This window comes from Salminus brasiliensis, chromosome 1 (genome assembly GCF_030463535.1).
Source record: "Salminus brasiliensis chromosome 1, fSalBra1.hap2, whole genome shotgun sequence".
Classification (NCBI taxonomy): domain Eukaryota; kingdom Metazoa; phylum Chordata; class Actinopteri; order Characiformes; family Bryconidae; genus Salminus; species Salminus brasiliensis.
In genome coordinates this window covers 54,615,359-54,639,376 of record NC_132878.1, presented here as the reverse complement: position 1 = coordinate 54,639,376, position 24,018 = coordinate 54,615,359, and the positions used below count along the sequence as shown (strand labels likewise).

Sequence of the window (24,018 nt, the reverse complement as noted above, 5' to 3'; positions counted from 1 at the left end):
GGTTTCTTTTTTCCAGCTTTTAAATATTACACCGTTTTTTTTATTCCTGGTGTGTATATTCCATGAAATCAGTGGAATTCCAAAATCATGTTTTATTATGTATTATATAATTATATAGAGATAATGAAATGCATACAGTATTTAGGAAATGTAGCAGTTTCAGCTTTTCGACAATACATTTGACATTTATTAAACAACTAATTTTCTTCACACATATTCTGTTTAATTCAGTTTTTTCATAATGAATCTCAATTCTCACAGCTCTGAGGTTTAGTTGAGCTGCCCCCAGGCTTCCGTGGAACAGTTTCATATTTCTTATTAAAACCCACACATTTAGCCAAGTACATTATGTCACATCAGCATTTACTTTAGAATGGTAACTTGGCTCAGTGTACATTTGAAAGGTCTCCGACTGCCACAGGTAGACACAGAGTGATGCCTGTTAGTCACTTTAAAACACTGAACTTTTACTAGCTCTTACTTTAACTCTCCAAGTTAAAAATTCTAGACAGGGGAGGCAGAGACAAATTCATACAGAGACCAATGATCTAGTTTGTGAATCTGCCTAAAGACTAGAGGGCCCATTCTGTCTGACACTGATAATGAAAGGAGCAGCATGTTAGATTCTATGAAGTCTATGAAAAGCTATGATAGCTGATACCTTTTAATGTCTGATGCTCAGAAATTCAGTTTCATGGGAGAATCCATCAATCAGTTCAATGACAAGACAAACATTACAGCAGTAAAATGGTACAACTAGTATTTGTTGATAAGGAGAGACAGGGAGACCTTTGAGAACTGACAGTCTCTGAAATGCCCTTCCTGTTATATCAGGCGATTTTTAAAGGAGTAACTACTATGGTATTAGGTTTCCTCCCGAATACTTGAAACTGAGAGACTTCCAATGTGCCAACAAATATTTATGGGGATTAAAATGCCACAAAGGTCATTTTGTTTGGAGTTACGCATTCCCCTGTTATTTACTGTGTCAACAGAACGCCCCAGATCTCCCCCTGTAGTCACCTGATAGGATAACAAAGAGCAAATTCAGTATATAAGGCAGAATCGGACAGCCTTACTGTCTGCAGTCATCCTCCACAATGGCCAAAGCGGGCATTTTTGTATATCTCGCCTCATCGCTTGTCTTCTGTCAGGCTGCTCCTGTGGTAAGTTACTGAACCGGGTCAGACAGCAGACTGCGGCTCTGACATGAAATCAGTGTAGAGTGGTATTGTAAAATCATGTTTTTATTGTGTCTTATAGAATTATATAGCAATAATTTCACGTTTTCTTGCTACTGTAGCCATATATAATACTGTAATATAGGCTAGAATTGCTGACTCAGGACATATGTATTCAGTTGACACAAAAATGTTACATTGCATAGCTGAAACAGTATAGGTATAGGTTCATATAATTTCTTACAAAAGCTTACATAGTTCACATACCTTCTACAAATTACAAAACCTTGTTCACAATACTTACTATGTGTATATTTAATTTTATTTAGTAGATATTTATTGCAATTAGAAGTCAGTCAGACTTACTAATTATCACTGACCATTCAAATAGCAAAGAATTTAAAATATGATTTAAGGGACATTTTAGAGACATTTGAGATAAATGTTTGATTCAACTCCTCTTGATCCTGATCAGAACAGCTAACAGACAGATCAGACAGATTAGTTTACTAAGCACCTGCTGGGATTACGTACTAACTAACCTTTTGGTATTTCAGTTGGCAGTTGGCTAGGAGCTCTTGCTATATACATTTATAATATTTTTAACATGTATTTTTTTTCTGGGAAACAATACAGTCAATAAGTATATTAGTGATAGCTGTGGTAATATAAACTGTCTGTTGGTGTATTGTTCTGTAAAAATATACAATCGGTGATCACTGATGCCATCAGGCTGAAATGATTAATAAACAAACCTGTCAAAAACAGAAAAATCTGCAGTGTCTGAAACTCCACAAACGCTGCAACAACAAAGTGACCTGCTGTGGTCCTCTAGGCCGGGAACTGGACACCTTGAACTTATTACTAATTACTGTACAAATACCATTTTTATATAGGATGTACATGGTGGTTCGGATTCTCATTGTCCGCTGACAGTCAAGATCCTAGATGCAGTGAAAGGCACTCCTGCTGGAAATTTGGCACTCAAGGTTTCCCGCCAAGGTGCAGATGGGACATGGGAAAAGATTTCTAGTGGGTAAGATTATATAAGAGGAAATGGTACATAACAGCAAAACATACATAGTCTAGATTTGCTAATTCCTAGAAATCAGCATAAATTCTAAATATTTAGGGAACTGCAGACAATGGAATAACAGTTTTGTCTCTTTGTAATAACAGAATCTCCACATTACTTTGATGCTTGTGACAAACCTGGTTCAACAGCTCTTAGGTTTGGTACTTTGCGACATTGTTGCTCAGCTCCTTTCTATGTGCCGTTCCTTCCGTCCCTCTCACAGGACAACGGATATAGCTGGAGAGGTTCATGACCTTATCACAGAGCAGGACTTCACACCTGGCGTATACCGTGTGGAGTTTGACACCAAAAGCTACTGGAAGGCAGAAAGTCGCACACCTTTCCACGAGGTGGCTGATGTAAGTAGACACCCTCCACAAAAACAACAGAAGTAGCTAGTCATGGTTCCCAGATTGCTCACACAGGAAATCTGGGACTTTATGCTTTATTACTATACTTTCTAACTTATTTACTTACCAAGACAGAGTACATAGCTTTACACTAAATTTTCATTTAGACCTTCAGAGTAACCCATTTATTCATTTAGACCTTCAGAGTAACTTTAAACTCCACATGAAAGCACAAGTGATCTGTAGGAATTCAGTAGTGAGCAGGAAAACCAGAGCTTTCCTTTAAAAGAGATAACGTGGCCCACATTAGTGGTGTCCCGAATTTGCCTATGAGTGAGCAAACTGGACTCTGACATTCAACAAAACTGTTAATTCAGCAAACACTGGCAGAATTCCAAGCTGAATCTCTTCTTTCCCTGGATTCTGAACGAGTGCTGCATTTCTTTCTCTAAGGAAGGAAAGCAAATATTTAAAAACATACATGTTTTCACATGTGCATAGATAAATGCAAGAGCTGTAGATAAGCCCTCGATGGACTATTCAGAGACCATACATAACACATAAAAGTACTGTACTTGGATACAGTTCAAGTGTTTGTGTGTGTGTGTGATATATCTGAAAAGTTGTGGACTATGGAATGTTTCCAGCCTGTCAAAAGTGTCCTGTTTTTATTGATCGTAGGTGGTGTTTGAGGCTCACGCAGAAGGACATCGCCACTACACTCTGGCCTTGCTACTGAGCCCCTTCTCCTACACGACAACAGCTGTAGTGGTCAAAGCACACAACTGAAGATGTAAAAAAAAAAAAAAAAATTATATATATATATATATATATATATATATATATATATATATATATATATATATATATATATATATATATATATATATATATACAAATACACAGCATATCACAGGTAATCACACAAAAGATATTTATATTTCCAATACAGTTACACTGACTTTGAACATTATAAGCTGAAGAAGGTGATTTTTTAGAGAGCAAGCTAATTTAAATTAAACAATATTTAAAAATCCAGCCTAAATAAATAAATAACTAAATAGACTGTAACCTTTAGCACTTCTTCCCAATCTGGCTCCTCAAAACACACTATTGCGCACAGGCTGACATAACAGGATGAACAGACCAACACTAATCTACTAGGCGATATGAAAAAAATATATGTGATATAATAGTGATTAAATTTAAAAGACATTTCCACGATACACAATACTTATTTCAATATATTGTCAAGCAGACAAAAATGTACCTGTAGCTGTGAATAAAAGGATATACTCAGAAAAGCATATTGAATATCACAATAACAAATGTTTTAACACCCATGCCTGTTAGGCTACCCTGCCCTACCTCGGCTGCAGCCTGTTCCAGCAGTTGGTTTGTGGCATTTTGACAGGCCTGAGGCATCCAAGTCTATCCAAGTGCACTTGATTTACTGATCGGGATGTAAAGAGTATGCATTTCAGACATAAATCACCTTCTTCAGCTTTAAGACACACACTCAGGCAAGGAAGACGCAGCTCACAGAAAAAGGTTTTCAACTATAAACTCTTTTAATGATCATTACAGAGCGTAATGCAGTGAACAAACCAGCAACGCAGTGAATAGACTGGCAAAACAGAAAGATCTGTAACCAGGATTGTACATTTCTAGCAGTCACCATCTCCAGACATGCCGCTTTTAAAACTGGCATTACAGCAAAAGTGGACCCTTGGAAATGAAGCAACAACACGGAAGGAAAGGATCCTCTCGATGTTCTGCTCCAGTTCATCAATGAGACGCTTCAGATGGTCTACACATACACAGCTCCAGATTCAAATTAAAACTTCTGAAAAATAACTTTTCCCCTGTACATTATTTCTGTTGCTTGAAACATCATCCACAACCACCTCACTGCATCTCTCAACCAAGAATGCAAAATGTGCAAAAGAAAAGAAAAACTCAAGGCACAAAGATGAATACTGCAAAAAAAAAAACAAAAAAAAAAACACTGTAACACTATGTTACAAGTCTGTAATGTGAACACTTCTTTAAAACGCTCCATTTTTAATACACAGGTGGACAACAGGATGGGGTGCAGTTTCTTTCTTTCTTTGTTTGTTGGGTGGGGGGCAGTTAAGATTAAATGGATTTAAACCTGCAGACAGAGCAGAGTACTGAACACGAATGTCCTTAAATAGCTACAACGCAGTAAAAACAGGTCAAAGGATCGATAACTCCTCCCAATAATACATTTATGCTAAAACACTGTGGGCGAAAGCCAAATTGAAAAACTAGGGATGACCGAAGGCTAAACACCCCCTAAACCGTGAAAAGGTAATATGTAATACGCATAATCAGAATAACATGACAATACAGATCTTTCTAATACAAGACTTAGCAATTTGCACATAGCAAACACCTTTTGTTAAGAGGTGTGTACTTCATCGAGCACAGTTTGGTGTGGGTAGCTTTCAGATAGGGGTTTTGTGTGGTATATTAGATGAGCTCCCACAGTCAACGATAAACAGACAATGACCATTTGTGCCGAGGTGGCGACGTAACGGGCACAACCTATTGCAAGGTGGATGTAAGAACTGACAGTATTGCCCCAAAATACTGTTACTGTTACTCCGGTAGAGAAACGGCAAATGTCGACAAATTCTAATGTGGGGACACTTAAGACACGGCCCTACAGTTTTATTTAAAAATAATCCTCTCTCTTACAACATGAATCACAGTTTGATGTTCATCTCTGTTCCTTAATCAGAAACACTCAAAAGATGATACTGAGCCACAGTAAACGCTTGCCTCGCTTTTTGTCCGTCTCCTCTCGCACGCCGCAAGCTCGCAACCATGTTTAACCACAGAAAGCTTTAAGGATGCAACAGACTGAAGGACCAGGTGCAATGCAAAAGAGAAGGGATGAGTTATCCCACACTAAACACGAGAGAAGGAGGACTTTGGCACCAGTAATCTTCAGTTTAGCATTATCCTTCACTTTTGAGCCCCATTTCTGGAGCCCCTAAACCCTAATAACTGGGCTCAATCAAACACAAACTTTAGTCTGCAGGTATAAGAAGAAGAAGAAGAAAAACAAATACTCTGTAAACAACAAGAGACTCAGCATTATGGAATACTTCAAACAAGCAATCACTCCAAGCCCATGCTCCAGCTTTTAGATTCACCCTGGTGCACAGTAAGCATATAGCTGTTGGGAGGGGATTTATTTATTTATTTAAAATATTTTTTAAATCATCACAGCATGTTTGACTGCACTACATTAGAGCTTCTCAATCCAGGAACGAGAAGTCCCCGCTTCAAAACCCAATACTACTATCCTACATATGCTGAGCTAATGAATGGCCTACTAACTGTATCCTTTAGGTTCCCCCCCCTCTTCCAACGTCTGATTAAAGATGATCCTCAGGTAATGAACAAGCTTGAAGTGAATGTGCTAGAGCAAGGAAAGCATCACCAACCACAATGAGCCTCCAGGAAGCCAGTACACTCCAGAACCCCTGAACAAGTCGGGCACGCGCATACAAAAGGAACCAGCCTACCCAAGCTCTTATCTAGCACTTAATGACTGGGGTAGAGTAAAGAGCGTGCTCCAGATACAGGGACACTTAAGCTGATATGCTCTGACCTCTATGGAAGCTGATGAACATTTCTGCGAGTCTCCACACATACACACATGCACGCAGGCTAACAGGGAGTGGAAAAGAACACCACATAGTAGTTCTGTTTAGGACAGATATGATAAATTAACAAAATGACCACGAGTGGAGAAAAAAAAAAAAAAAAAAAAAAAAAACGTAAAAAAATAAAGCAACTTACGGTGCACCGACAACGTCTCCGACGTAAAGAGTATATACAAAGGCAAAACAAAATGTACAAAAGAAAGCACAGCCAACAGTATGATGGCCGTCAGCTGCGAGTGCTCAAAACCTAAAATAGTCATCTCCACGCAGTTCTGATGCCGTTCAAGAGTAATATAGCAACATCACTCTCTCATTCAGGCCCAACACACGCTCAGACTAGAGTGCAACATCACAAGGTACTTCATTACACACAGCTAGAGCACCACACACACACATTCACACACACACACACACACACACACACACACACACATTCTCACACACACACACACACACACACATTCACACGAGAGAGAGATACACACACATTCACACACAGATGCCAGACCCGGCGAAGGGCAATTTGGCTTTTTAGCAGCTGTGAACCCCAATGTCCAGCAGGTCTTTCTTCCAAAAATCAAAAACAAAAATAATAATACTACCCCACCTCAGTCCTTTACTCCCCTTGCCTTCTCTCTTTCTCTTCTCTCTCTCTTTTTTATCTGTACAGTGCACTTCACCTGAGAGACAGGGAAGAAAAATGATAAATGACACAGAAGCAAGAATTTTTTTTTAGAACTAAAAAAATAAAAATAAAAATAAAATATCTGGCAAAAAAAGCAGTAAGGCATGCAGCTGATATTGGTGCTTTGCTTTTTTTAAAGCATGTATGTGTTTATATTATTCAGCAGATCCATGTATCCCACCAATGGAGTCTTTAGGTTGACAACTGAGGAGGAACATGGTCTACTTCTCCTAAAAAAACAAAAAAACAAAAAAACAAAAAAAAACAAAAAAAAAGGAAGGTAAGACACTTAGCTGCCAAAGTAAGAGAGTGTGTGTGCGCGCACTGGAATGATGGGCATTGATGCAGGACCAAGCGACAGCATCATTAAAGAGGCAGGTATTTACAGACCGAGTCTGGATCATGCAAGCGCTCACAGCAGTCCTCTGCACAGCCAAAAGGAACGCAGAAACAACGATGCTCACATGAAACAAACCACTCGAGTGCTCCCAAACACATCTCGATAAAAGAGCCAAATAAATACAAAACAACTTGTTTCGAAATATACAGTACATACACAAATCCTCCTTGAGAACAAAAACACTACGTTTTAAAACGTGTTATTATAATGTAAAAAAAAAAAAAAAAAAAAAAAAAAAAAAAAAAAAAAAAAACACACCTCATGTCTATTGGCGTCTGGATTGCTGCCGAATTGTAAAACTGAGCTTTATACATTTGTCAGCACAGATGAACAGACACAGAGTGATAACAGCCTATGAAAATCAGTTAAGGCTTCGCAGTAAACATCTGTTTTGTTGACTATGGCACTCCCTGCCTTTCTCCCTCTCTCTCTATCTCCCTTGTAATTGTCTTTCACCCCTCCGTTTTTGGTAGCGTGACGTGATTCGAGTTGCTAAAGCCAGTATGAACATAGAAACATGCAATTGGACACACGCACACGCGCACACACACACAATCAACTGTTCGAGTATTCAGGCCTTTAACCTCTGGTCTCTTGGTTTTAAGGTTACTTGGCAGCAGTACGTCAATGTTTGCAGTCACACACCCCTCCCAACTCCATGGGTGCTGGACCATATTCGGGGTATCGAGGGACAGGTTAGGTGAGCGGAAGAGGGCTTGGTCAGTACTCTGCTATGGGGGCCAGCTCAGGGCTCAGGTTAACAGTGATGTTTTTATACAGACTACTTAGAGAGATTTCTGGGGAATACTGGAGATTGTTGAGGCCGTCCAGATGCTGCCTCTCTTTAGAATACCTTAGCAACTTGTACCTGAGAGAGAGAGAGAGAGAGAGAGAGAGAGAGAGAGAGAGAGAGAGAGAGAGAGAGAGAGAGAGAGAGAGTCAGTACATTCTGTACATAAAGGACGACAAACTATGTAAAGAGGACTGCACTCACTACTGCAAATAAGTCAACAGAGGGTCGGTGCACTGGAGGTTACACTCAAACACAGGAAGGTACACAGTTTCAGTTTAAGGTAAAGCAAATTAAGTCTAAAGCAAACAGATCCCGTCATCCCACAAGCACAACCTTTTTTGCATCTCAGAAAATCCTGCATGCAAGTTTATATTACCATCATGTATGAAAGAGAGAAAGTGCAGTGTAGAAAATACAAGTGAGAAAACCGAGAACACAGAAAACAGAGACACTGACCTTCCAAGGAATTGCACTTCTCCACGGTGGTGATGTGGGATTGATTTGTATTTGCCAAGCTCTCCCTCTGGCCTGGTCACATTAAAGCCGGCAAAGTGCACCCTGGAGAGCACAGAGGAAAGCTCCAGATTTAAATATCACCCACTGTCCATATTACCCCAGACTGCACAACAGCTACTCACCTCAGAGGGTAAGGACTAACAAGTGCACTGTATACAACATGCATAGCCAGTATTAACGGAGAGCACCAACAGCCCAATTCTGCATATATGGCCTGACTGATGCTCACAGTTACCATTAACATGGAAAAATCCAATACAAAAAAAAATACAATCTAGACATCTGCAATTTACTATAAAATAATACAATCAACAGTACATAGATTCTGTCATATACTATAGAAGATTCTACCCATTTCTGATCAGGGTTATGGTGGGCTCATAGCCGATCCACAACCATTGGCTACAAGGCAGGAACAACCCCCCCCAGTCAGTTTAATTTAGAACAGTCATTTATTATAGTATATCTCTCTATAGAGTCAACTCTAAATCAATTGAGATGATCATGTCATTGCAAAGACAATTTTATTATTAAATTTTTGAAAGCATCACTCCCGGAGCCCCTGTGGTTTTTAAAATCATACACACCTGTTCCAGAGGTCATCGTCCTCTCCTCCCCACCCCCAGAACGCATTGGGAAAGCCGTTGATCTTGTGGAATTGCTCCACTGTGAGCCCACTCACTCCTCCGAAGAATTCGTTGTAGGGCAAACTGAAAACAGACAAACACACACTTTATCATGCCTCTCTGTCAATGATTCAGCCAGCATTAAACCACAGTGACCACAGGTTTTTAAAAAAATGAATGAATGAATGAATGAATGAATTAATTAATTAATTTTTGAAAAATAAATAAATAAATAAATAAATAAATTCTCGGTCTTTCCAGGCTAAACCATGGAGCTCATTGAGCAATTAAATCATTTTAAGAAACACAAAGGCATACGGTACTGCAGACAGACATGTGAACAGCTCAGCCATGTTACTCACATGTACATATATTTGTCAAGCTTCGTGGCAAAGTGGCGAGGCATCTGCCCACAACCATAATAATTTCTGTCATTTTCAGGGATATGATCAACATCATGGAACACAACACAGTCCCAGTCCAGGTCTTTCATCGCCTCCTTGAAGCCCACGTTAAACAGCATGGCACGATTGAATGGCTGTGTACCTGCCTAAAAATAAATAAATAAATAAAATAATAATTACCCGACCAATTTTCTTGTTCAGAATTACAAACTATATGGACAAAGGACAAAAGTACTGGGACACAACTCTTAATCATTGCACTTAGGTGTCTCATTCAGTCCCATTGCCACAGGTGCATAAAACCAAGCACCTGGTTATGCAGTCTGCTTGTAAACACACTAGTGATAGAATGGGTGGAATTCTTAAGATCTCACTGAATTCCAGCATGGTTCTGTAATAATCATGTTTCTCCATCTGGCCCACACAGAGCCACAACCTCAAGCCCATCCAATACCTTTGGGATGAGCTAGAATGGAGATTACAAACCCAGCCAACTCCATTATAATGCCTATGGATTTAGAATAGGAGGTCATAAAAGCTGTAGGTGTCCCAATACTTTAGTCCATATAGTGTATGCTGAAGATGCTTTTTTTCTCTACTGCTGTTGAATAACATTAAGCAAACCTGTTTGGGTCATAAACTAAACTATCAACTATTTATTCATTCATTTACATACACACTGTTCATGTGGCACACACACACACAGAAACAACCTTAACTTCTAAAAACATTCCCTTCCTATATATATATATATATATATATATATATATATATATATATATATATATATATATATATATATATATATATTTAAAAAATAAAAAAAAATTATATATATATATATATATATATATATATATATATATATATATATATATATATATATATATACACACACACACACACACACACACACACACAGGGACAAGGTTTTTGTACAAAGAGCAAAATGAAAAAAAAAATGGTTATGTATAATTTGTGGTCCATAAATCCCCCATAACAATGTTAAAAACATGGAGTTTTTAAACAGTTGCTTCAGAGACAGTACCCAAACAGACCAGCAGAGGCCACTAAACCATTACATACTGGTTATTTCCTTCTGAATGCGGTAACAGTGTGCATGTGTAAAAGAGTACCTGCTCGATTACATAAAATGCAAACTGCAAGCGCTGGCGTTGCAGCATTGGAGTGAGGTGCTGAAACAGGATGGGGAGATGTTCACGTCGATTTCTAAAGGGGATCAGAATAGCCACCTGAAAGAGAGGGAGAAAGAACACAATTAATACCATGAAATCTTGAGGTGGTCACAAATAAAAATCAGCTCCATTCAGCAAGATCAAGGAGATTGTTCAGTGTTTGCAACAGGTTTAATCAAATTTCACTACTACTACATAGCAATTCAACCAGGGGACAGACATTAAGTTGATATATCTCAGTTCGATACATTTTGCAGATGCAGCAAAAATTAGTACTGGCTGAAAATAGTTATACTCAGAAGCATTATGAGGAGTCCAAGCTCATATGCAAGTCCCAAGTTAACACAAGCCTAGCCACAAGCTAAGACCCATGATACAAAACTACAACAAACAAAACAATTCCATGACAAACCGTCTCATTACACCACCATACATGATGTCCTCAAAAAAGCATATTTTGGCATGTGACAGGAACACTGTCAGCACAGACCAATTGAATGCAGTGCAGTTGTTTGATTTGGTTTTATTTGAATCTTTTACAATTTAAAAATATTAAAAAAAGGATTTGCACAGATTTATCTCCAAACATTTGTTTGGAGATAAACATCTCTTCTTCAAACATCTGATGATCTTGTGATGACTTGTATGAAGTTGGAATTTGTGCAGGTGTCACTGCACAGTAGAACAGTGCACCGCTGATTGCCCTTCTTGCAGTCCTACAAGTACCCTTCTAGTTTTCTTGGTAGTTCAGACCCTAACTTGACACACACAGACACACACAGACACACACAGACACACACAGACACACACAGACACACACAGACACACACAGACAGACCTTCCAGCGTGGTTTGCAGTCTTCAGGACTCCAGTGGCCCCCAGACTGTACACCTAGCTGCCTAAGGCGTACTTCAACGTCCTCCATAGGAACCTCAGTCATGTTTATTTCCATTGGACCCTCTGCAGAGACAGAACACACCAGTGCATGTTATTCACCAAAGCAAAGAGGAGTTTGTGAGCTAATGAGTGTGAATCTAATGATCTACTGTTTTTTTTCACCCCAAGTAACATGACTTATTACCAGAAAATTGTACAAAGACAGAACTGCAAATCTTACACGTTCCAAAGATCATGTTTTATAAATCACAGCTTCATTAGGCTACAATTACTAAAATCCTTTACACAGATACTTCATTTAGCAATAACTGGTGTAGCAAGTATTCCTAGTTACGTGAGTTCACGTCACATCTAGGCCAACACAGATCTCCCAATGATTGTTCTGGCATCTAAGAATCTTACGGTATCTTTAACCTGTCGCCTGCAAATGAATACTCCACCATGGAGATAAATATCACTACAGCCCATATTACAGTGTGTGCGAGACAAGTTATACTGCAGCAGAATGTGAAAGATCTTTTTATGGAAGTCTGTCATTAACAAACACAGTTCTCCTCTTGACAGCCACCTCATTTAGCCAGACATAAACTATGTAATTTTAGCCAAATTGTAAGTCTGATCTGGTTGCCCCCGGACTAAACTTCAGAACTGGGCTGAATTTCAGCTTCTTTGGCCATAAAGGGTGGAGGATAGCAAGACACCATGGAGTACCTAACCCTTTGATGTTAGGGTGTATAGAATTGAATTGTGAGAGAAGACATTTGTGTAATACTGTTCTGCAGTTTGGCTGGCCTCACAGATTTTCCAAAATACCTGCACTTTTTCCTCTGCAGTGATTATTTCACGAAAGTACATTTGGACATTGTACAGATTCCACTGCTAATTACGCATTAAATTAGCGTGAATTAGTTAACTGCACAAACAAGATCCTTCCTCCTTTTCTCCCTTTTCTCGCTGCTGCACATAGAGAGAGTGACTAATTTTCATGCTGCCTGGTTTGGAAGTGAAATCACTGAAAATAAACAATTTCAGTGACATTCCAACCTTTTCTTTTCTTATTTCAATGTGTAAAATCACAGAGAATCAGACGAGGAAGGTGTGTTGTACAGCTGAATAGTGTGTGTAAAAACACATCCGCTTAATTCAATTATCAATTAGGAGGCCGGTCACTGATATGAATATGAATAGGAGTTCCAGTAATGTTTTTTTGGGTTTTTTTATGACCAAAACAAAAAGAGCCTATTAGCTTGCTGGCTATGCTGTGAGCGGAGGAGGGCCAGCAATATTGTGGCGCTAGTGGGGGAAACCCCAGCCTTGATGTGCAGTAGCCAGAACTGCACGTGTGTACTGCAACACTTCTGCTAGCCAGCTAACGTTTATTTCACCACGAGTTCACATCTCCCGAACAAAACCGAGAGACTAATGCCTCACAAACAATCCCTTCAAACTGACAAAACTCACTCATAGAAGGTAAGCGCTCAGGGCAGGGCAGATTCTGGGCGTAGGTGAAATTCTCTGGGAGGTATGTCGTCGGCTGAACAAGATATTCACTGGAGTTATTCCCATCTGGATAATCTGTGCAAGCATACAGAGAGATAACGTCAGTGGCTTTCCAGGCTTGTCCTTCCATATGCTTTAGTAGTTTTTCATGTTTAGTGGAAATAATCTGCAGATGTGTGCAGATGCCTTCACTCACCTGTGCCATTCAGTGTGCTGTTTTTATTGGTGTACAATCTGATCATCTGACCAAATGTTCGCACATTGTCCCGCAACATTATACCCTGAGCCTGCACCATGAAGAAGTATGTGTTTGCTGAAATGAGAAGGGAAAAGGGAGAAGGGGTAAAAACAGAAAAAGAGAGGGAAGTTAAACCTTAACTCACTGACGAGTAGTGACAAAATAGTGAAACTATCTTTCTGCTAGCAAGCAACCAACAGCAAACTAAAAAAAAAACTAAACTAACTAAAAAAAAAAAAAAAAAAAAAAAAAAAAAAAAAAAAGAAGAAGAAGAAGAGCTTCTTAGTGTATGGAAACACACATGGCAAGGCAGGTCTACTTCCCCAAACCCTAAAAATAAGCTGCCAACTATGAAATATCAAGCCAATAGCTTTTAATGGCCCTAGCTTCTCTTCACATTCCAGAGTCTCATTCAGAAGATAAGCTCTCAGCATATATTTAAAGAAGCAGTTAGCAAGAAGCTACACTGGGGCTGCTTAGAGAAGTGAAGCTGATACTTTATCTGTGGTAATGACTGCATACAACCATAGCTGAACTGTGCTGAGTGTCGACTACACAGCTAAAAAATAAATAAATAAACAAATAAATAAATAATTCATCAAACAAATGGAATTAAATTACAAAGCCATTTAATGGTCAAAAAGTCCAGATGAGGAGTCTGACCTTTTTAAATCTAAAGCTACAGATCACTAAAAATTTATACTAGCAAAGTAAGGAATTATTGCAATAATAAATGCAATTATTAAGAAAAAAAAAAAAAAAAGAAAAAAAAATATGCACTGCTCAATTTGGGTTTTACGATGCAGCACTTTGAGGGTTTTGTGCGAGCTGAAACAGAGAAGCACTTGTTGAATCAATCAGTTCAGTACAGTTGGTCCAAATGTATAGATAGTCAACTGAGAAATCATGTAGCAATTACAGTATAAAACTTATGGGGAGACAATAAGGGGGTGCGCACAGATAGACACATTAACAAGTTTCACATCTCTCTCTCTCACTCTCCACACCCAAGTTGCCAAACATAAACCACCAAAAAAGTCAGCTACGACGACACTGAAAAGGGCTTTTTCTGCAGTAAAAGCTGCACCTTTCCCCCCCTTTTTATTTAATGTTCAGTTTTTGCACAACTTTCAAAAGAGGTTTTAAAGAGAATGCAGTAACTTCAGTTTACCTTATTTCTACTTTCGGTCTCCTGTTTTGCAGAATAAAAGTACTTGATCTATATAATCTGTAGTAAGACAAGCCACTCTTAAATCTACAATGATAGGCTACAATGATCTGTTTTCTAGTATGTTTCTATTTAGGGCCAATAAGGCCAATTCACTATACTGACACTATACACTATATACCCAAACTGTCAAACTGCAATTATACCGTGACAGACATTTGCGCCTAGAGTAGTCCTAGATTCGATTTTTTTTTCCAATGTCGAATCTCCATTAAGAATGATCGTCGCGATCAAGGTTTGTTTTTACCCCCCGGATCCGATGCTTTTAATGCTGACTATAGGCCTGTGTAAATTATACAGCCCCACAATTCAGGTAAGATCTAATCAGAGGTAAAATCACTATTTGTAGTAGCAGTTTCTGTAACCAGACTCGATTCTAATCTGATTTACTTTGTTTCGGAGCAACTTTATAACTCTACAGTGTTTAATAGCTTACAGTCCAGTCTGACTGACCCAATTAACCATTCAGCCCCCTAGCTCCTTTACAACTCTGCAGTCAGATCACTTAGATTGTGTGCATTAGCATTAGCCCCCTCCTCGGTTCTGAATGCTCCGTTTAGGGCTGGCTTAGAACCAAATAAAAGGATTGTGGTTCTCTTGCTAGTAGCACAGAGCATTTCCACTACAGTCTGGGTTCTAAGCAGACGGGAATTGTTGCATAACTACAACAAACTGGATGGTTTCTGGCAGCGCAGAGAAAAACGGCAGAAAATAGACCACCCGAAACACTCTTTACAGCAAGTTTTCCTCTTTAGCGAACTTTCTGTTCCACCTTAAATAATGCAGCAGTTACACTCTGCTGCTGAAATGGATGGAAATGTGGCACCATTTAAGGTGGAATGTAGAGTTCGCCTAAGAAGCTAACTTTCGCTTTTGTTTTGGCTGCTAACTGGTAACACCACTGCACTTATCAGTTCAATTAAAGCTTCGTCTGCAGCAGCTACGGACCATGGCTAATAACAGTGCCTAGAAGACACCAGATGGCACCCAGCTAAAGCAAACCTAAAGATCGATAGTGGATCAAAAAGGCAATACCCGATCCATTAAAAATGTCTGGATTAGCCCCCAATCCAGAGTCAACATGGAACAGGGCCCATTCAGGCATATTATTAAGGATCAGGTATTGGCTATTTTAACTCTAATCCAGGTCCAATTCTTTGTGTCCAGAGCGCCATCTGGTGTCCTCAAGACAGCATTAATGGACATTATAGCCCGGTCGGCAGAAAGTAAAAAATTACTCTACTAAAATTTAAATAAAAGGGTTGAGAGTCTGCAGGGTGGAGGTATTTTACCTTTATAAAACTGATCACTGAAACGTTCCACCAGCAAGAGAACTGCATGCTTTCCTTTAGTTTTTAAACCAGCACTGAAGAGCGTATTCAAAACCATGCTAATGCTAATACACACACAAGCTATAGAAACTCAATCAGAGCACACCCATCTCAATCATTTCAAATTAGTAAATTTGTAGATTAAAATATTAAACACAGTATAAAACAGTCATTTAAAGAAAAGTCCCTACTAAACTAAATCAATCAGTCCTGAATTTCACATTATAGAAACAAAGATCATATCGCTTTTATATCGGCTGATATTGAATTGGTAAGTGACTGATTCAAATCAGCAAAAGAACTTCTGGATTGGGACATAAAAATAAAAAAAGTCTCAGAAATACATGAGTGCATTACACACTAACCACAGCTAGAGAAATTTGGCGCATTCACTGCTTCTTCTGCACTTTTTTGCAAATGATTTTGTACAGAAAGTGAAGAGCAACTAGGAGAAGATTGTGGGGAATCCACACTCCAGTGCAGCATCTGTAAACGGCAGCCTCCATCAATATTTCCACTTGCTCTTTTTCCATTAAAAGCAGGCTCACAAATGGGTTCTTTTTTTTTCTTTCCTGTCCATCGCTGCTCTATTTACAAGTGAAACTACAGTAATGCTGGACATCCGTAGGGTGTGTGTGTGGAATCACATCAAGTAAGCTAGTGTTTACACACTACAGGCTGTAGCATGGGGGGGGGGTGTCTGCTCAAAATCAACAAAAAGAAGCCTAGTCTAGTATTTGGTTTATGCCCAGCTGTACAATTCAGATATTTTCACAGTAACTATTTCATTATTCAAAATCAGAGCGAGAGAGAGAGAGAGACACCCAAGAGACAGATACAGACATACACAGAGACACAGAGAGAGACAGAGACACACACAGAGAGAGAGAGAGAGACACCCAAGAGACAGAGACAGACATACACAGACACAGAGAGAGACAGAGACACACAGAGAGAGAGAGAGAGAGAGAGAGAGAGAGAGAGAGAGAGAGAGAGAGAGAGAGAGAGAGAGACACCCAAGAGACAGAGACAGACATACACAGACACAGAGAGAGAGAGAGACAGAGACACACAGAGACAGAGAGACACAGAGACAGACAGAGAGAGACAGAGAGAGAGAGACAGAGTGAGAGAGACAGAGTGAGAGAGACAGAGTGAGAGAGACAGAGTGAGAGAGACAGAGTGAGAGAGACAGAGTGAGGCACTCTGCCCTTTTCACTCTTAAAGCTATGTTGGCCAGCACAGATGTGTGTTAGATTGTCTATGAGCATGCTGGCTGGCCAGGAGGTTGTAAAGAGCCAGTTCCTGGCTTCGCATGTAGCGGGCAGGTTAACTGGCGGCACCAAATTGGGAGGAAAAAAAGGAAAAAATAAAATAAATAAAGAGTCAGAATAGCTGAACACAGCTCTCTTCACTGTCTCTCAGAGCCGGTGACTAACCACCTCTCCTCTAATCTTGTAATGGCAAGTTAGCCAACAGCGGTGGGTTTATCTGAAATCAGACAGATGCTAACTCAGCCCTGTGATCCTTAAGCAGTGAGCGCGTGTGTGCAAGATTTTATACAGTAAGTGCCGTGTTCAGTCATATCATTTAGCACTAGTATGATTAAACTGATCACAAGTCAATAAAAAAAACTTCATATTGCTACTATAGAGTGCTGTAAAAGTCACTTATCTGAAACAGAGCTTTTTAACCACTGTTAATGGTTTGTAAGCATTCAGACAAAGAGACATCATCTCACTCACAGCGGTTAAGCTGCTGAAGTGCTGACAATTCCTCTACATTTCAATACTGAACTACAGTAACAATGGGTTGCAGTTTCCATTTTATTTGTCAGAAATTGGCTGTTCCTTTTGCTGTCGGCCTGTGTGACTAACTAGGCTGAATGATGCTGGAGCAGCTGCGGAAGCAGCTTCAAAAATTCCAACAGAAATTTCACATTCAGACATGATTTTTTTTCTTTTTTGACAGCTTCTACTCCAAACCAAAAAAGTGTGCATAAATAAACCACCATGTTTAAGCCAGTATATTGTGTCAGTTTCTTCAACTATGACTTTTCAGGAAATTTTGAACATTGTACTATCATACAGGACCATCAAAAAGAGTTGGTTACTTTTGACAAATCTGATAAGCCCAATGACTTATGCATGCCATCTTATTTCCTGTATGGTGAGGCTTTCAGCAAAACAGTTTTATCTATATATCTAACACAACACATTTCTAATGCTTTTTACTTATACAGATTAGCCATAATCTGCCTAATATTAGGTAGCCCCTTCTTTTGCCGCCACAACAGATCTGGCCATTCAAGGGATGAACTCGCCATGACCTGTAAATTGTGAGGTGGGCCCTCCATGGATTGTATCAATGAGCCTTAGTCACCCATGACCCTGTCACCGGTTTACATCAACGCTGTCCACTAGCCATTCTAGGAAATTGGGAACTTTGGTAGGTACTGACCACTGCAAACCAGAACCCCCCAGATGTTCTGACCCAGTCGTCTAGCTATCACAATTTGGTCCTCGTCAAAGTGTCCAAGATCCTTCTCCTTGTCCATTTTACCTGTTTCCGTAACAGTGGTATGAATATTATGGCTGATTAGTGCAGTATACATCACATCTTCACAATAAATGCGATATTAAAACAAAACCAACTCCAGACACAAGAGGCACTTTGTAAAGAATCACTTCGGTCATTAATTGGGGGGAGCACCAGCACCAACTGGCCATGTGTGGAAAAAAAGTAACTGCCCCTTAGGCCAGAAACATCAACTCAATGAGAGTATGCAAATGCAAATGACAACAGCATTTAAGGTCCTGCCACAGCATCTCAATGAGGTTTCAATCAGGACTTTAACTAGGCCAGTCCAAGATCTGAATCATTCAGAGTCTGAGTCATTCAGAGGTGGACCTAAAAACGATCTGGCCATTTCCTTTGAGAACTCACTGGTCACTCCTTCTACAGAAGCTCGAAGCCTTGGACAGGCCGCCCAGGTGCTTGTTCAGTCGCTCGTCATTTCCAGACTTAACTACTGCAACTCTATCCTGGGTGGTCTCCCTCTGCGCACCATCAACTTATCCAGAATGCAGCGGCCCGGGGCGTATTCAACGTTCCTAAATTCAGCCATGTCACTCCACTGCTGCGCTCTCTTCACTGGCTTCATGTAGCTGCTTCCAGCATCAGATTCAAAACCTCGACCCTGGCCTACAAAGCCAAGAACAGACCAGCCCCTCCATACCTGATGCCTATGGTCAAAAGCCGATCCGCAACAAGAGCTCTTCCAGCTTCAAGTACGGCTCGTCTCGACCCGCCATCCCTCAAAATCCAAGGAAGACAAGCGTCCAGACTTTTTTCTGTCCTGCACCAAAGTGGTGGAACGAATTTCCCCTGGGTGTCCGAACAGCAGAGTTGCTCGCTGTCTTCAAACGCAGCCTGAAGACCCACCTCTTCAGAGAGTACTTGGGCGAATAGCAGAGTGGTCTCCTTACGGACTTGTGTTTAGTAGAATCTAAGCTTAGAGGTTTCTTTAAATTATTAGTCTATTCAGACTAGCTGAGGTTTTCTTGGGTAAATAGCAAAACACTTTTATAAGTCGTTCTGGATAAGAGCGTCTGCTAAATGCCTAAAATGTAAATGTAAATGTCTTGTGCTTAAGATCGTTGTTTTGGACAACCTAACTGCAACTGTGCTTCAGATCACAATGACTAGAGATGATAGGCTTGACTGGCTATGTATCGTTATTGGCTGATATACAGCCCAAATATGCAATCAGCAGACAATTTATAGCCGATCCTGAGAGCTGGTCAGATCACTTGACCCATATGTTGCGGGTTGCTGCAGTGTAATGCGAGGTCACTGGATCTCTGCAGTTCCTCATTCAATCACTAGAACACAATATGGCCCTCACTCAAGGCTACAGAACCCTTTCAATGCCAGTGCAAATAGCAGCTTTTTTTAACTGTATCTGACTCAAACTCACATTTGTAGAATCTATAAAAACGAATGAGCCTCGTGGGGGAAGCAGAGTAAAGACGAACACCACTAAACGGATACCACCCACAAGTATAGTGAGTATCAGCAGATCTACCAAACACCACCACCACCGTGCTCCACAGTGCAGTTCTGTACGGGAATTAATAGCACATTCCAAAAAGTGAAGTACATTTTAAGCAATTCATCTTGAGCAACGATGCAGAAACATTACAGAAGCTCTGTATGACGATGCATTACCAAGTCTGCCTGGAAAGGTTAACGTGTCACCCTGCACCACCCTTGATCAGTTTCTGCAACTGTGCATTAAGAAAGAAAGAAAAAAAAAAAAGATGACTAATTCAAGACAAACACTGTACTGTCTATTTAAATCACACATCTTTATACAAGAGGTGGTCTTGGCTCCCACAAGCAGCTGCAAAATAAATAAATAAAAATCAAATAAAAATGAAGTTTTTAAAGGAGTATCTAAACAAGACTGATTGGTCCTGTGGACTAATGAAGTTAATATAGACCTCCAAAGAGCACGGCACGTCTTCCTTTGCCAGGAGGAATTGGCCATAATAAACTACTGAAGGACTCTTGGATGGTCACAAAAAGTGTTTACAAACTGTAATATTTGCCTAGGGTGCCCAAAAGTTTGCTTAAGGTCCTTTTTGTTTGTCGTTTTGAAACTGTAAAAAATGGAATCTAGGGGGTGCAACTGGAATCGACCAATATTTGCTAAAATAAATAATAATAAAGGCAAGCATATTTGATTTTGATTTTGGCAGATTTGTGTTGCAGGTGAATCTCACTTATGTTTGAAGTTAATGTAACTTAAAAAGGCTACTGATGTAACAGGTAATGATTCAGCATGAGTTTGCACCACTTCATAAATAATAATAGTAAGTAAATAAGTAAGTAAGTAAATTAAGTAAATAATAATAATAAAAAAGGTCAAAGGCCAATTAAATCGAAACCATGCTATTTTTAGCCTCATTCACATCCAATCATAACTGACTTTATTTACAGCCAGCAGCGGGGTGAGGTGTGTTTTCAGACAGCAGTTTAGATGTCTGCAGTCTGGAACTAGTTCACAGCAGAACATAAAAATTAGTAAAATTTCTCCTGCAATTCCTGCGTTTGAACTGCCTTTGAGCAAGCCACCTTTCCTACAGATAAGTGCATGTAAAAACAAATAATAGTACAAAAATGGAGGTGCAGCTGTCATATGGCCGTTTGTCCATTTTCTGCAGTTTCAACCACCTCTGTTCGAATTGTTGCTGACATCCTTGAAGAGCTGAATGCACTTGGAGGAGAACAATAACGGCCAATTCTGTTATGTCAGCGAAAAGACAAGCACTGCATTGAGTGATTGGGGAAGTGGGTGAGCTGTCCTACCCACAGTACAATGGATGCGAGCAACCACACGTCACTACTTCCGAATGACCACAGGAATCATGAGGTCATTAACTTGAACACTGACTGATAACATGATATATATGAATTGGAAAATACCATGATATTACATTGTAATCAGTACTTCCCAGCCCTAGTCATACCTAAAACCCTAATTACTTCTGCGTAAGCTAAACCTAAGGACCTTCGGGCCGACACCGAATACCACCTGTACACGAGCATCACTGTAATTCATGCATGTAAATGTAATCGTGCGCGTGTGTTAATTGCACTTCAGCATTGTTTTGCCAACTGGACTTTGACCAAATAAATACAATGACCTCCTCCCACTTCTATGTTGAGATATTGGTGAAATGTGTGCACTGGCATCAAAATCACAACCTGCCATTATTCTGCAGGGGGTCACAGCCATGAGAAGGGCTGCAACATGACAGGGTGGAGCGATTAGCAGCTCTTCCTGATCTCAGTTGAGGATAACTGTGGTTTAATTCATGGTTTAATGTAATCTGTGCATCGGCAGCACTGAATTCAAGTCTATCTAGCTGAGGCAGGGAAAACCCTGAGCTCGACTGGGCAGAGCTGCAGCTCAACAGATCGCCCACCTCTGGAAAACTGGTGGAGGCTCATAGTTCCCATTTACTGTTATTTAGCTAGCTACTGTTTATTCCTGAGATGCCATGATAATAAGGAGTCCCAAGCATATCATGCTAGCTAGCAAGATCTTTCAGAAGACTCTGGAAACCCGATGATCGAGTGATAAGTAGCTAGCTAGAGCTCCAGGGCTAATTTCAAAACACTGCGCTTCAGAGGATCGTCAGTGTGCTATCCCTCCATCTAGACGGGTTAAGCAGCTTAGTACAGGGCTAACGTTTCCAAGTGGCTCGTCTTGGCTAGCTGTGCATCATTTAAAGGGCGCTGGCGAGCTGATTAAAGGCTGGCAAAGCTGATTACCATGTAGCCGGTTAGCTAGCGCTAGCTGAGAGCTCAACGGAGCGGCTTCAATGAGGCTGTAATCAAACGTGTGACCACTCCAGTGCACCCCATGCCTGTGGACCGAGCGCACACCAAGTCAGTCCAGGACCATGTGGCTAACGTGGGCAAATAACCCTCAGGCAGAATGAATGAAGTCCCATCCGCCATCGTTAGCCGTGTCTAGCCTGCTAGCGCAAGCGTAACCGGGCTGTGACTATCTATCTAGCTAACGCTGGCTAATTGGTATTTGGCCGCTGTGCAACTTGGCCAGATTTCAATGGCAACTGTGTACAAACAGAAAGCAGGTTAACGAGCCCAGTCAAGCACACGGCAGAGGAGCGGTCGAGCACTCACCTATTCCAGGGGCCACATAGATGAAGTACAGACAGGTCGTGGACATGGAGAAGAAGAAAATGAAGGCCAAGAAGGAGCGGTTCGACAACCGCAACAGCCGCCTCGTATTGAACATGTCTTTGCGCTGAGCAGCTGCTGCTACCAGCTAACCGTCAGGTCCATAAAACACAAAGCCTCCTCCTTTGACCGAAGATAAAAACGATATTCCGAAGAATCAGGGCCCCGCTAAAGTCCGCATCGTTGTGGCCTGGGTGGGCCAGCAGGGAAGTGGGATGCGGCGATACGGCTACCGTTGAGCAAGCTCGGCTCAAAAGAACCGTACTGCTGAAGTCAAGAAATTTCCAGCCTAACAAAAGCAGGTCCGGCGCCCTACCAAGCAGCGGCGAGCCGCCCAACCCGCGCACAGCGCATCGCTGTCTTTTAGTACCAGCGGAAGATGAATGACTAATATCCATTCATAGCCGCAGCTGATCATGTACCATGTTTGATATGGACTGTATAAGAAGAAGGAATTCAAATGATGATGATGATGATGATGATGAAGATGATGATGATGATGATGTTAGTCCTCCTCCCACTCAGTCTCACTGAGCTGCCCCCCAAACACACGCGCGACACCTCGGTCGCCGATGAGACTTATTGCGGGTCACATCCAGGACCCCACCATGAGCTAAAGTGACAAGGACTGTCGCTCGGAGGAAAAACAAGATGCTCCCTTAGTTTCGGTCCCGCTGGCGCTGCAGACACCACTAACCGGCTTCCGGTAGGCGTAGCCACACTGAGCAAAATGGCCAAGATGGCGGTCAGGAAAAAAATGTGTCCTGGGTCAGTGGTAAAATAAAACATTCTCCAAAATAAAAGTTAAATGACTCGTTTAAATCACGTGATCGGACGTTTTATGTATTATATTATATTATATTATATTATATTATATTATATCGTATTGTATTATATTATATTATATTATATTATATTATATTATATTATATCGTATTGTATTATATTATATTATATTATATTATATTATATTATATTATATTATATTGTATTATATTATATTATATTATATTGTATTTTATTATATTAATTGACTGCTTCCATAAATTAATGCGGTCTAGAGGGTATTCCTGTATTGGGTCCATTGATTCCAAGTTGGCTCAAGACCCACCGTGATCCTATC

The 24,018-nt window shown here is 40.3% G+C and overlaps 2 protein-coding genes across 2 annotated transcripts; one reads left to right on the top strand and one right to left on the bottom strand.

Annotated features, from left to right (window-relative positions):
- The first annotated feature begins 1,088 nt into the window (after positions 1–1,088).
- ttr (transthyretin (prealbumin, amyloidosis type I)) lies at positions 1,089–3,395 on the top strand. Its single transcript, XM_072696314.1, has 4 exons — positions 1,089–1,166; positions 2,078–2,217; positions 2,480–2,615; positions 3,288–3,395. The coding sequence occupies exons 1-4, from the start codon at positions 1,101–1,103 to the stop codon at positions 3,393–3,395; spliced, it is 450 nt and encodes a 149-aa protein (XP_072552415.1). The 5' UTR covers positions 1,089–1,100.
- Positions 3,396–4,154: 759 nt separating this feature from the next.
- Positions 4,155–23,608, bottom strand: b4galt6 (UDP-Gal:betaGlcNAc beta 1,4- galactosyltransferase, polypeptide 6). Its single transcript, XM_072682680.1, has 9 exons — positions 22,839–23,608; positions 13,521–13,637; positions 13,286–13,399; positions 11,766–11,887; positions 10,868–10,984; positions 9,690–9,877; positions 9,289–9,411; positions 8,642–8,743; positions 4,155–8,260 (listed from the first exon to the last, which is right to left on the bottom strand). Exons 1-9 carry the CDS (start codon positions 22,951–22,953, stop codon positions 8,113–8,115), a joined length of 1,146 nt encoding a protein of 381 aa, XP_072538781.1. The 5' UTR covers positions 22,954–23,608; the 3' UTR covers positions 4,155–8,112.
- Positions 23,609–24,018: the final 410 nt, after the last annotated feature.

Bases quoted from the DNA above. Each gene is read 5' to 3' on its own strand.
- ttr (XM_072696314.1), top strand. From the start codon at position 1,101: ATGGCCAAAGCGGGCATTTTTGTATATCTCGCCTCATCGCTTGTCTTC. The intron at 2,218-2,479 runs GTAAGATTATAT...TCCCTCTCACAG, and splicing joins TGGGAAAAGATTTCTAGTGG to GACAACGGATATAGCTGGAG. The intron at 2,616-3,287 runs GTAAGTAGACAC...TATTGATCGTAG, and splicing joins CTTTCCACGAGGTGGCTGAT to GTGGTGTTTGAGGCTCACGC.
- b4galt6 (XM_072682680.1), bottom strand. From the start codon at position 22,953: ATGTTCAATACGAGGCGGCTGTTGCGGTTGTCGAACCGCTCCTTCTTG. The intron at 10,985-11,765 runs GTCTGTCTGTGT...CCTCTCTTTCAG, and splicing joins ACTGCAAACCACGCTGGAAG to GTGGCTATTCTGATCCCCTT. The intron at 9,412-9,689 runs GTGAGTAACATG...GTCTGTTTTCAG, and splicing joins CTTGACAAATATATGTACAT to TTTGCCCTACAACGAATTCT.